The following is a 13,558-nucleotide window of genomic DNA, read 5'->3' on the forward strand; positions in this document are numbered from 1 at the left end:
GGGAACTCCTCTCTGAATTTGAAATAATCAAGTGTCCCTCATTCCAATATGTCCTTTTTTTAAACAACATGGACTTGGCAGATGGCAGATATTAACACTATCGCCCTCTAGTGTTTGAAATCAAATACTCATATTATCCACAATTACTTTGCATGACTATCACAATACTTTACCATTTGCACTTTTTCTCTGCTCTGATTAAAATTACAAAAAAAGGAGAATGAAGGAAAATGCCTTTATTCCCTATTTGGCAATTATATTGCACAAAAGAACACATATCTGAAACATGATTATCATTGTGAAGATCAGGGCTGGGGTGATTTCAAATTGAAGGCAGTCAATTCGTGAAGTGATTTTCATTTATAAAAAAAAGAAAAAAGAGGGAGTGATAAAACATGTAAAATATGTCCTCTTGGCTGTACTGTAAAATAGCCATGTATATATATAAAGTTTAAATATGTTGACAGTTCTATTAAAATACAAACAAAACTGTTTGAAATACTTCCTTTTGAAAATACTAACTGACATCAAGTACAAGGACATTATTCCAATGATCCAAACACACATATCAAACTGGCCAGTTCATAATGTAACATGACCTCCAGGTGCCTCTATGTGGGCTTATTTGTGAGTGTCTAACTTGTGCAAGAGCTGCACACATCCATAAACATTGGGTTTTTACAAAAAGGTTCAACTCAGTAGTTCTATGGTGCTATAAAGTCTTACAAATGCTATAAAAACATGGATATGTGTTAAAACGACTCACTCGTTTACAAAATGCCACATGGAAAATATTTGCATAGACTGACCGGACTAAAAACAGGCATTTACCACATGAATGTGGCTGACAAAAAAAGTGACAGCATAGCAGTGACCCAAGTAAAGTCCCAAGTAAAAATATATATATATATATTTAGTGTAATGGTCCAGTTTGGTTAGTAACATAATTTGTGGACTCCACAAATTGAGGCTGTTCTGAGGGCAAAGGGTGTTCTTAATGTTTTGTGCACTCCGTGTAAGCGCTGGTAAGGAAACCTTGTGTTGTGGCCCTGGAAGAAGAGTGTAAAGATGGCTGTTTGTTCTGGTGGATGCAGATGATGGCCTGCACCCGGCTCCCTGTGGGTGTCTATGTAAACTGCAAGCTCCTCTGCAAAGAAACACAAATGACACTAGAGTTCAAATTCAAATACAGTATGTGTGCGTCCTGATTCTCCATCCTTCTCCGTGTAATGGATTCAAATCGGATTGGTGAAAATATTGGCCGGAGGCGGGAGTTTCCACCATTGGTAAATCCATGACAGGAAGTGTGCAAGTACACACATGGGGAGAAGGGTTGAGAATCAGGACACAGCCTGTGACTAACTGTACCCAATCCTTGAGGTAAAGAGAGAACGGCACCTGAAAAACTATAGTTGCTTTAACTTCTCTAGGATAAGGGGCAGCATTTTCACATTTGGATGAAAAGCGTACCCAGAGTAAACGGCCTCCTACTCAGTCCCAGATGCTAATATATGCATATTATTATTAATATTGGATAGAAAACACTCTGAAGTCTCAAACTGTTTGAATCATGTCTGTGACTATAACATAACTTATTTGGCAGGCAAAACCCAGAGGACAAACCATTCAGATTCTTTTTTTTTTTTAGGTCACTCTTTTCAATGGGGTTTCATTGGGAATCCAGATTTCTAAGGGACCTTCCTGCAGTTCCTATCGCTTCCACTGTATGTCAACAGTCTTTAGAAATTGGTTGAGGTTTTTCCTTTCAGAAATGAAGAAGTAGCCATGTTCAGAATAAGGCTCCAGTGAAGTGTACTGTTTGTTAGAGGCACATGACCAGAAAGCATGCTACACATTGTTTTCTTCCGGTATTGAACACAGATCATTCCGTCTTCAATTTTATCAATTATTTACGTTAAAAAATACCTAAAGTTGTATTACAAAAGTAGTTTGAAATGTTTGGACAAAGCTTACAGATAACCTTTGAGATATTTTCTGGATCAAACGCGCCAAATAAATGGACATTTTGGATATATATCGACGGAATTAATCGAACAAAAGGACAATTTGTGATGCTTATGGGACATATTGGAGTGCCAACAGAAGAAGCTCGTCAAAGGTAAGGCATGAATTATATCCTTATTTCTGCGTCGCGCCGGGAGGGTTGAAATATGATGGTCTGTGATTGTTAGCTGGGGTGCTATCCTCAGATAATAGCATTGTTTGCTTTTGCCGTAAAGCATTTATTTTTATTTTTTAATCTGACACGTTGGCTGGATTCACAACAAGTGTTGCTTTAATTTGGTATTTTGAATGTGTGATTTTATGAAAGTTTAATTTTTATAGTAATTTATTTGAATTTGGCGCTCTGCATTTTCACTGGATGTTGGCCAGGTGGGACGCTTCCGTCCCACATATCCCAGAGGTTAACACATCACATTATTTTCCCATTTCTGTGGTTTTCCCTTATCCCCCACCTTCTCCTTTTCCTCCTGTCGTTCTTCATCCACACATGTTGTACAGGTCTTCATCCTCAGGGCTGACCTGGCCCAGGTCAACTAGCTTGGGGTCGGGTGCAAATTTGGGTTTCCCTGGAAATACCCAAAATATTTGTTTATTTCTTTATAGTCGACGTCAATATCTGATATTAAAAGAAGATGAAGCCAACCGCTTAGATTAAAATATCTTCACCATCAGTTACTATTACAATCACAGATGGCTCCTCTGTTGGCGCTGGAGGAGCAGCCTCCTCAACAGGAGCAGATGCCGTCTCTTCAGCTGTAGGAGGTGGGGCAGCAACCTCCTCTACAGGTGCAGGGACAGCCTCTTCAGCTGCAGGGGGTGCAGAAGCAGCTTCCTCCTCAACAGGGGCAGGTGGAGGAATCTCTTCACCAGGAGGTGCAGGGGCAGGCTCCTCGACAGGGGCCGTCTCAACAGAAGGCACAGGGGCCGTCTCAACAGAAGGCACAGGGGCCGTCTCAACAGAAGGCACAGGGGCCGTCTCAACAGAAGGCACAGGGGCCGTCTCAACAGAAGGCACAGGGGCCGTCTCAACAGAAGGCACAGGGGCCGTCTCAACAGAAGGCACAGGGGCCGTCTCAACAGAAGGCACAGGGGCCGTCTCAACAGAAGGCACAGGGGCCGTCTCAACAGACTCTTCTATGGGGACTGGGCCACAGCCAGGTTCAGAGGGAGGAGCCTCGTCAACAGCAGGCATGACTGGTTCCGATGATCCAGCTTCAGGGAGGGGCTTTGCCTTAGGTATTTCTGTCTCAGGGATTGGAGCTGGTGGGGCTTGCTGCTTCTAAACAGGAAAACATTGGTCAAGTTGTGTTTAATCCATAAAAATATGCTTTTCAAACTAAACTTTTCAACTCCTGAGAGAGCTTTAAACGGCTTGGTAGATTTATTAATCATTGACCTAGCTACATTGAACAAAATTTTCTGTATAAATGCAACATGTAAAGTGTTGTTCCTATGTTTCATGAGCTGAAATAAAAGAGCCCAGAAATGTTCCATTTGCACAAAAATCTTATTTCTTTCTCATTTTGGGCACCAATTTTCCACAGGTTCCACACTGAAATCAATTTGAGACCATAGAGTAGATGAAAAATAGCATCTATAATGTCAATAGTCTGTTGTACCTCAAGACTGACAGTTGGGGGAGTTACTTCTTTGGGCTTTGATTTAAAGGTTGATGCCACATATGAGGTGGTGTACTGGTTGGCTGCATACATCTTCTGCCCAGTCATCTGCAGAAGAAAAGGCACACAATGTTACAGATCTAGGATCTTAATTTGATCACTCTTTTGTTGCCGAGAATGTGCAGGAAATGGAAACTTGTACTGTATTTTAGTTTTACAAAATGTCCACTTTGAAATAGACTTTAGTTGCCCTAACGAAAAAGGTATCAACTCCTATAAAAATGTCCACTAATTATAAGCAACATAATAATTCACATATCCTGTGCTGCAGGATTATTTTCCTGCTGTAGCAAACTGTCTCAAATTAAAGATCTTACATCTGAATGTCCCTATGGCATATCACAAGAAATCCAGTTTCAGCTTTTAATTTTAGCTCATATGCACATGGATGTCAAAACAAATTGACACAAGAAGGAAGAAAGAACTAGATATTGTGCCATAATACAAAATGTGTTTTAACAGTCCAAAGTATTGGATCTCATGACATTTATATAATAGTGTGTAAAAAGGCCTTAGTGACAGTCGAAAGGAAGCCGTGGAATTGTTTTACTTTTTCCTGTACATTAATATGTACCTTTACAACAGCCACTGTCTGAATGGGGTAGCACACGGCCATCCCAACAGTGGCCATACCCAGAGGAACCCCCAACATCATCAGATGTGGCCCTGCAGGAGGGGAAAAAAGTCAGCTACTCTACATAGTGGAACATGATACCAAAGAGACATTTGGCAACCTGCTTATTCAACCATTCTACTGCGAAGTGTACATTTTGGATGATCTACTATCTATTATCTATAGTAAGTCTACACCCCCTTGATCTTTGTGCACATTTTGTAGCATTACAATGTGGGATTAAAATAGATTTCATTGTCATTTTTTGTCATGATCTACACAAAATACTCTGTCAAAGTGGAAGAAAAATTTGATTAAAAAAAAAAAGATTAATGAAAAATAAAACAATAATATACCTTGATTAGATAAGTATTCACACCCCACTGAGTCAATACATGTTATAAACACCTTTGGTAGCGATTACAGCTGTGAGACTTCTTGGGTAAGTTTCATAAGAGCTTTGCACACCTGTATTGTGCATATTTGCCCATTATTCTTTTCATAATTCTTCAAGCTCTGTCAAGGTGTTGGGGATCATGACAGCAATTTTCAAGTCTTGCCATAGATTTTCAAGCAGATTTATGTCAAAACTGTAAATTGGCCACTCAGGAACATTCACTGTCTTCTTGGTATGCAACTCCAGTGTAGATGTTGCTTTGTATTGTAGGTTATTGTCCTGTTGAAAGGTGAATTCCTCTCCCAGTCTCTGGTGTAAAGCAGACTGAAGTAGGTTTTCCTCTAGGATTTTGCCTGTGCTTAACTCCATCCTGTTTCTTTTTATCCTAAAAAAATTCCCCAGTTTTTGCCAAAGTCAAGCATACCCATACCACGATGCAGCAACCACCATGCTTGAAAATAAGGAGGCAGTTAATCAGTGTTTTGTTGGATTTGCCCCAAACATACAGCTTTGCACCTAGGCCAAAAAAGTTGATTCCTTTGCCATATTTTTCTGCAGTCTTACTTTAGTGACTTGTTGCAGACATACGCACATTTTGAAATAATTGTATTCTGTATATTGTTCTTCTTTTCACTGTCATTATTGTGGAGTCACTGCAATGTTGTTGATCCATCCTCAGTTCTCCAATCAAAGCCATTGAACTCTGTAGCGTTTTTTTTTTAAAACACTAATGGCCTCATAGTGACATCTCTAAGCAGTTTCCTCCCTGTCCTGCAGCTTAGTTCATAAGTTCTACTGCATCTTTAATGTGTCTGGGTAGTTTAATGCATCATCCACAGCATAAGTATTAACTTGACTAAGCTTAAAAGAGATATTCAATGTCTGATTTGTTATTGCTACCCATCACTGCCATTCTTTGAGGTCTTCGAAAACCTCCCTGGTCTTTGTTCACTGAACAAACATAAACGCAACATGTAAAGTATTGGTCCTGTTTCATGAGCTGAAATAATCCCATACATTTTCCATATGCACAAAAAGCTTTTTCTCTCAAATTTTGTGCACAAATTTGTTTACATCCCCTATTTAAATCCTACTTTGTAATGCAACAAAATATGCAAAACGTTCAAGGGGGTGTAGACTTTGTATATGCACTATATAATAAACTGCTGGTCAATAATCTGGGGAGTATTCAGTGATGTAATGCAGCAACTCATTATTACCTTTCCTTGCCAGGATCAGACCAGCTAACCCAGAGACTGTGATCACACTGACCCTCGGGAAGAAACCAGGAGGAGGATCTCTCAGGAACTCATATGTATCTAGGTAAAATAGACATTAAAAAAAAGTTGTTAGACATCGAGATACTAGAACAGACCTACTGATGTGTCAACAGAACTCCCCCACTCCTCACCATGTCCAACAGTATAGACTGTTACAGCTCCAACCTTGACAGAGGTATAAGCATTCTGGAAAAACAACGGTCAGAAATTAGTACAAAATAAAACTTGTTTGCAAAAAAAAAAAACAACAGAGCTGAGATATTACAAGATAACATAAGCTGCAATTTTTAGAAAGTACCTCACCGTCTATTGATCTCATGGCATTCTCAGTAAAAGTAGACAATTACTATAACTGAACTAAAGAGCCACTCCAAAACTTCCAGCATGTCATTCTTAAAAACCCATATTGATGAATATTCAAATTAGCCAATACAACCAAGTCAGCAGTGATAAGAGGCCATCAGAGCCATATATAGTATATATACACTGCTCAAAAAAATAAAGGGAACACTTAAACAACACAAAGTAACTCCAAGTCAATCACACTTCTGTGAAATCAAACTGTCCACTTAGGAAGCAACATTGATTGACAATAAATTTCACATGCTGTTGTGCAAATGGAATAGACAAAAGGTGGAAATTATAGGCAATTAGCAAGACACCCCCAAAAAAGGAGTGATTCTGCAGGTGGTGACCACAGACAACTTCTCAGTTCCTATGCTTCCTGGCTGATGTTTTGGTCACTTTTGAATGCTGGCGGTGCTCTCACTCTAGTGGTAGCATGAGACGGAGTCTACAACCAACACAAGTGGCTCAGGTAGTGCAGTTCATCCAGGATGGCACATCAATGCGAGCTGTGGCAAAAAGGTTTGCTGTGTCTGTCAGCGTAGTGTCCAGAGCATGGAGGCGCTACCAGGAGACAGGCCAGTACATCAGGAGACGTGGAGGAGGCCGTAGGACGGCAACGACCCAGCAGCAGGACCGCTACCTCCGCCTTTGTGCAAGGAGGTGCACTGCCAGAGCCCTGCAAAATGACCTCCAGCAGGCCACAAATGTGCATGTGTCAGCATATGGTCTCACAAGGGGTCTGAGGATCTCATCTCGGTACCTAATGGCAGTCAGGCTACCTCTGGCAGAGATCGCCGCCAGCTTCACTACCTGCAGACACACAAAAAACAGACGTTTTGTCAAGATAGGCCTAAAGTAGTCCATAGTTTTCCTGTCTTATATTCACATCTCATCAGTTATTGAAGAGGCACAGTTTAATCTAATACAATACAGGCCTACACCCGTCTTGTGCCATCTAATGCAAATACTATGGACCTATAATTGGACAATATTCTACTGTAACTGATGATGAAAATGATAGGCCTAATTAGAATTATTCTAATGGAAATTATAATACTGTTATGCATAGTATTACAATTATCAGAACAGTACTTTACTTCATGAAACCACGGTTGCAACATTTTTGAAATAAGAATGCAATATCCAATGGGATACTGATCAAAAAGATAAGACGTTGAACTTGTTGAGCAGGGAGGGCTCTTCTCGATTAAAATAATTAAATTGATACAATAAAGATACATTTAGGACAGATTAATTAGAGGTGATCTCTTTCACATTGAAATAGTAGGCTATCTATGCTAATTCTGAAATATACAGGGAAACACTTGGCTACATCCATTCTATATCTACTTTTAAATCCACATTTTTTATTTCACCTTTATTTAACCAGGTAGGCAAATTGAGAACACGTTCTCATTTACAATTGCGACCTGGCATTCGTAGCTAACGTTAACTAGATATAATTTAGAGTCAGACCACAGCAATTTGCGTTTGTAGCTACAACATGTTCTAAAAGGTGCGTGTAGAAAACAATGTTGTATTCACGCAATTCTGGCCGATGTGTTGGCACATAAATACACACATGTAAACGGATACATTATTCGACCTTTTTAAAACAACCTTAGAGTCCCAGTTCAAACTCAAGGAAAACATTGCTTAGGAAAAACTTGCACTGTACAAATACTTACTGGAGCCATTATGGTACCGCCCCTCAGTGTCCTACCGGTGGCGACAAGGGACCAACTTTAGCATAGGAAAACGCTTTAAATCCTGTTAAACTGTAACCACTTTCGTGTCCTCAAAGGCACTGCGCTATCGTTACATCAAAGATTTGTGTAACTAAACCCAAATAGACCACAGCCCGTCTTTTCCAAGGGAACAAATTAGTCATAGTGGGCAGAACAAGCAGAGAGATGGACAGAGCCAAGCACGAGTTAGCAAATTCCTATTGGCTCGTTCGAGCTGTATCTACATATTTCCGTTAGTGAACGCCTACTCTGTTGAGTAAGCGTGTGCAATAACTCAATTCGACTTTGCACTCCTTCTAAACAACGCAATATTTTACAACTTTGACAAAAGGTAAAGTCTATAAAACTTAGTCCACTCTGGTCATAACAGATTTTAGTATTAGGAACAGAAAATTGTATTGAGATCAAATGTTTTATCAATGATAAAATGTGCGGAATGTTGACCAAAATCCATCTCCTTTCATCTTCTCCCACTGCCAGCCACTAGGCTCAAGGAAAACAATGTTCAGTTGTGAGTGGAAACGCCAAGCGGATGCTTCACATTTATATATCCGGTGAAGTATCTGACTCTGCCACTACTTTCTGTGGCACACACATCAGAGTCAAATACTTTCTATAGAACAAACTTTACGTCAGGATAGGCAACCGAAATTATTAATGAATGTATGTGTATTATATTAAACATAGAGGGAGTAAAATGTTGGCCATACAAGCTAGAACCGCCACATACACGTGAAACAAATAGCCACAACGAAAACTGCAGACAAAAATGCTTACTGCTACTAAAATCAGTGAAATGTAGGCTAAACTGACAACGGAGTGAAGAGCATAAATCTCAACTAGCAAGCAAGTCGCAGCAATGAAGAATGCAAAGGGGGGGATTCTGGCAGGGGAGAGATTTTCGGCACAACACCGGTACTATTTACATTTGGATGCAAGAGCTCCACAATACTTTTGAGCTAATATTGTATAAGTAGAACAAGAGCTCAAGCAGTTGAACCTTTGTGGTGGCGGTATCAGCTCCGGTGAGCCTCTGCCCAAGTTGAGCACTGTTTACTGGGTCAGTGAATAATGACCTCCACTATAACAATGACATACACATAGCAATGTTAATCAGTTTTCTTTATTTAGAGTATTGTTCTTCATTCCTGATCCTATCCTGGAAAAAGCCTGCCCATTATGTGGGTCCCTATGAGCAGGGTTGAAGATCTGCTTTAGTTCAGAGTACTGTTTTTGTTATCAAAATAAATAGACATGAGTGCATTTATTTGTGCAGTAATTCAGTTTATTGGTTTTACAACTTCAGTTTTACAACCTCGTACTGTATATATTTCTGAGAAACAAAAAGGCTACTTTTGAATCATAGGAAGAATAAATGTATTTCTCTTTCTTGATAACACTTTTTTAATCAGTTAATGTACAGATAAACAGATAATAATATACTTCCAAAAAAGAGCAATATGTTCCTTTTTTTAATGTCGCAGTGCAACTTACATCTTAGCTACACACCTGCGCAGTTGTACTATGAGGTGCACACCTCCAAAATAACACAGTGGAACCCTGGACAGATTGGGCAGATTTCATGTACAATGTTTTAAAACATTGTGAGAACAATTACATTCTGGTTAAATGAAATACATTCTACAATACATGTACTGCTATTCATAAAATGTAAAGTTGCGGGCAACAACTTGAGCGTAACTGCTGACACGTTTTATAAATGTTAGTAGCCTAAATGTCTAATATGACATGTAGCCAAACAATGCAGGGCCTGTGTAATCATACTGTATAATTTGAAGTAGATTATACTGTATAACAAATGTACTGACCCCTAAAGGCATTTTAAGTATCAGGACACAATACTGGATGATAACTGGAGGTGAATTGAAGAAATGTCAATATCCTGCCAGGAATAAGGGAACATATATTAAGCAGCACAAAGAAAAACATTATAATTGAAATTTGATAGAAATTACATATTCCATCACAGGTAAAAGTCCAGAAAAAAGGCCTAAAAAGAAACAACTAAGTATGTCAAACTTTAAAAATGAAAAATGTGTTATGAGTTGTTGATCATGTATTTTGCACAGAAGAAATGCAAACACATTGAAGTACTACAGTACTACTTCTTAACCTGTATAAATAAACAACTTAAGCAAATACAATTCATCAACACAATTTCTGGGATCCTTTTGAAAATAAGCCGGTACATTCACATAAAATCAACAGAGACACAGAAAGGGAACAGAATACATGAGCAAAACTCAGGACCTGAATCAACCCTGAAGATCAGGAGGTAACTTCTGTGACAGGTGGAGTGAAGCAAAAACAGTCATTCAGGAGACGCAATGCTTTTTGTCTTTTATATACTTTTTATAAGAAAAATATAAGTAAAAAGATTCTGTCGTCACAGAATCTAAAGATTGCATTCACAAGTATATAGTTCACAGTTTTAAATAGAGGGTGCTGCTATGCAAACAATATAATATTTTTCTTTAACACATTTCTCAACCCCCACGGCCACATGTACATGTTTACTACCATGCAGATGTTTGATTTCAAAAATAAATCTCACCAACAAATGCTATAATGATTGGCAAAATCAAAATAGCTACAAAGAGACATATCAATAAATGTAAAAAGTGTCATTCCGGTGAGCTGTGTTTGGCTAAACTACTTTGTTTAAATGTCAAACAAAATGTACATAATTATACATACATGTTAAACATGCAACATCCGTAAATACAACAAAAATGTGTAATAAAACCCTACTGAGCTTCATACACTAAAAGCCCAAATACCTCCATCTCTTTCTCTCACTCTCTCTTCCTCACACACCCTGTCCTCTCCACACTTATACAAACATACAGTGCGCACACTTTTACACAGATTGGGTCTTTCTTTCTGGGGGGCTCAGGGTCACACAGTAACATGTTGGCCCAGTAGGGGGGTGCATTGTTGTAATCAGAATGATGCCTATAGCCCGTCGCTACATAGCTCTCTCTTCAAGCAGCATTAAAGGGGAAATAAAAAATGAAATAAAATCAAAGCTTGCTTCCTCTTAAGCAAGGAAATAAATAACAAAAATGACAATCGAAGAAAAAAATGCACTGCATCAGCCAAAAACAGTTCTCGTCTTCTTTTTGCTGTTAAGTTCTCTTTCAATCTATCATCTGTTGCATTTTCTGTTTTGAAGATAATAATGAAGAAGGATAGTTTCTCCACACATGCAGAATGGCACCCCGTGGGAGCCTTATTTTATCCAATATACAGTATATACACCGACCGTAACTCTCTTGTGTTTGACCTCAGTGCAGTATGTACACATATTACAGTGATTGGTTTGTCAGTTCATTTGCTGTGAAAGGTGACGGTAGACCCTGGCTGCATCGACGATTGGGGGGGAAAGAGATGATTGCATGATTCCACAGTGTCTTCTGTATCTGAGCACTCAAACGTGCGTTTCGATGAAGGAGTGGGTGTGCATCATCAGAGGTGGAGACAGGGGTGAGAGGTCGGACCCCTCAGGGTGAGACTCTGTCGGGGCAGAGCTGAACTCACAGATGTCCACAAAAAGCTCATGGTGTTGCTGCTTCCACTCCTGGAAGTTCTGGGAGTTTAGACCGGGGTCATCCAGCACTTGGCTGATAATGGCCAGATCCCCCTCTTTGGCCTGTGGGAACACATCAGTTAGTGTTTGGCTTACATATCACCTAAATGACCCCACTCATATGCCACCTGCTGGACCTGTAACATCCTATACCATTCATATTTGCCCTTTGCAGTGTTTTCCCTAAGCGCTGGTCGTCGGCTAACCAGCCAATAACAGACTGATTATTGTCCGGCTACTTTTTCCACTTCATAAATTAACTAGGCTTCTTTTCATTTAAAAGTTTAAATTCGCTAGTCAGAAAAGTCAGTATAGCCTTCTCCCCCTAGAATAAACAATATGCATCTTCTAGTGACCTATTGGTAGGAAAGGCGCCTGTCAGTCATAAAGCGAGCGATGACAGGGAAACACTGCTGGTTTGTCAGTCTGCTGTCTGTCCCGACTCTCAGTACATGCTTCTTCATCGTCTCCTGTGAGTGAATTTAGACGCCCCATGTAATGTAACGATGACTTGAAATCTACTTAGTTATTGTTTTGTGGCACATTCAACTATTTTATTTAGTGTATTTTATATAGCCAGCCACGGAGTCGGGGCACAGGCTATTTCCTGTGATTTGATTGACGATCGAACAGCAAGTGTTGACTCGTTTATAAAAAGTGTCGAACTGACTGAATAAAGTCAATCTCCTATATACTTTGCTATTCATAAATTATACAATGTAGTTACATGTCCATGGTATCTCATCGGAACAAGTAAACCAAATATCTTGTTTGTATTTTCCTAGGACTTGAAGCCCATGTCGAAACTTGCCACAATAAACTAAATTGAAAGAGTAGACTCGACTAGTTTCTCTGACTGTATTACTAAGCTACCGCCTTCCCTCTGTCCAACCCCCAGTGAATGATTGACAGGTCTGAAACCCCACCAACTCTGAAACATCCTGGCCCCTCCCCTGACAATCCCACCCACAGTGAATGATTGACACGCCAAACTGTTAAAGGGATAGTTCCCCCAAATTACAGAATTACACATTGGTTTCCTTACCCTTAGTGTCCACAGCCACAGAGCCAATAAAATACATAATTTGAAGAACAAACATCATTGTGGCAATTCATATCTTGCAGCAAAACTGTAAATATGACTTTAATCTCAAGAGAAGACAGGTTAAAGGTTAAAAAAATAAGCTTATTTTACCTAGGCCTAGATGATATCCAATTCAACTAACAACACACTGAATTCATATATTTTCAGTCATTTTAATTGCGAAGTCATGTCTTTCTACTCAGTACCACAACTCATTTAACCAATCTGGGATGTAAAGTTGTACAAGCATTTCGCCACCACACTCAATAACATCTGCTAAATATGTGTATGTGACCAATACAATTTGATTTGATTTTAAGTTTTCAATAATTTAGCTGTGTATTTTGGATGGAATCAAGGCATTAGAATGTACCAGAGGCCACCAAAATAGAGCTTGTTCTGCAAAAACAAAATCCCCAGGAGGGAAAGAACCCCAAAGTCCAGAACTCCCTGGCTGGCTACTTTTCATATACTTGGGGAAAACACTGCCTATGACTGCCCCACAGCCTGCACTGTGGCTGAGGCCCTTCCTCTCCGTACCTTGAGCGTGCTGCGCAGGGCACGAATGCGGTGCAGCTTGTCATTGATGACAGGGTCATTGCAGCGCTTGACGAAGGAGCGTCTGAACTCCTGTTTGGTGGAGGGCCTCTGCTCCCCCAGGGCAGACAGGCTGGCCTGCTCTATGGAGCGGTACAGCTCATGAAATCCATCCACTCCCTCATGATCATGGCCTCGCTCTTTAGACCGAGAATCTGAGCGGGGAAATTAGGACAG

At 39.8% G+C, this 13,558-nt stretch overlaps 2 protein-coding genes across 5 annotated transcripts in view; both read right to left on the bottom strand.

The window, feature by feature from the left end:
* Positions 1 to 221: 221 nt before the first annotated feature.
* Positions 222 to 8,580, bottom strand: LOC129815902 (nematocyst expressed protein 3-like). Of its 3 annotated transcripts, XM_055870122.1 has the most exons (9): positions 8,031 to 8,579; positions 6,298 to 7,152; positions 6,126 to 6,180; positions 5,935 to 6,033; positions 4,279 to 4,370; positions 3,645 to 3,752; positions 2,692 to 3,304; positions 2,478 to 2,591; positions 222 to 1,147 (listed from the first exon to the last, which is right to left on the bottom strand). In XM_055870122.1, the coding sequence occupies exons 5-8, from the start codon at positions 4,357 to 4,359 to the stop codon at positions 2,503 to 2,505; spliced, it is 891 nt and encodes a 296-aa protein (XP_055726097.1). In that variant the 5' UTR covers positions 4,360 to 4,370; positions 5,935 to 6,033; positions 6,126 to 6,180; positions 6,298 to 7,152; positions 8,031 to 8,579; the 3' UTR covers positions 222 to 1,147; positions 2,478 to 2,502. The 3 variants fall into 3 exon arrangements, with proteins under 3 accessions (XP_055726097.1, XP_055726079.1, XP_055726088.1); XM_055870104.1 differs by having other exon boundaries at positions 6,126 to 7,152; XM_055870113.1 differs by having other exon boundaries at positions 222 to 2,591; positions 6,126 to 7,152; positions 8,031 to 8,580.
* Positions 8,581 to 9,353: 773 nt separating this feature from the next.
* The window catches only part of LOC129815918 (connector enhancer of kinase suppressor of ras 2-like), an 89,616-nt gene continuing 85,411 nt past the window's right edge, over positions 9,354 to 13,558 (bottom strand). For both annotated transcript variants that reach the window (XM_055870142.1, XM_055870133.1), the window contains 2 exons: positions 13,325 to 13,536; positions 9,354 to 11,763 (listed from right to left, as the gene is read on the bottom strand). In XM_055870142.1, coding sequence (XP_055726117.1) covers positions 11,542 to 11,763; positions 13,325 to 13,536 — 434 coding nt within the window. In that variant the 3' untranslated portion in view covers positions 9,354 to 11,541. The remainder of the gene's footprint in view (positions 11,764 to 13,324; positions 13,537 to 13,558) is intronic.

This window comes from Salvelinus fontinalis, chromosome 2 (genome assembly GCF_029448725.1).
Source record: "Salvelinus fontinalis isolate EN_2023a chromosome 2, ASM2944872v1, whole genome shotgun sequence".
NCBI classification, from domain to species: domain Eukaryota; kingdom Metazoa; phylum Chordata; class Actinopteri; order Salmoniformes; family Salmonidae; genus Salvelinus; species Salvelinus fontinalis.

Coding starts and splice junctions, on each gene's coding strand:
- LOC129815902 (XM_055870113.1), bottom strand. CDS start 4,359: ATGATGTTGGGGGTTCCTCTGGGTATGGCCACTGTTGGGATGGCCGTG. Junction 3,753..4,278: donor AGACAGTGGCTGTTGTAAAG/GTACATATTAAT, acceptor TTTCTTCTGCAG/ATGACTGGGCAGAAGATGTA. Junction 3,305..3,644: donor CCCCAACTGTCAGTCTTGAG/GTACAACAGACT, acceptor TTTCCTGTTTAG/AAGCAGCAAGCCCCACCAGC.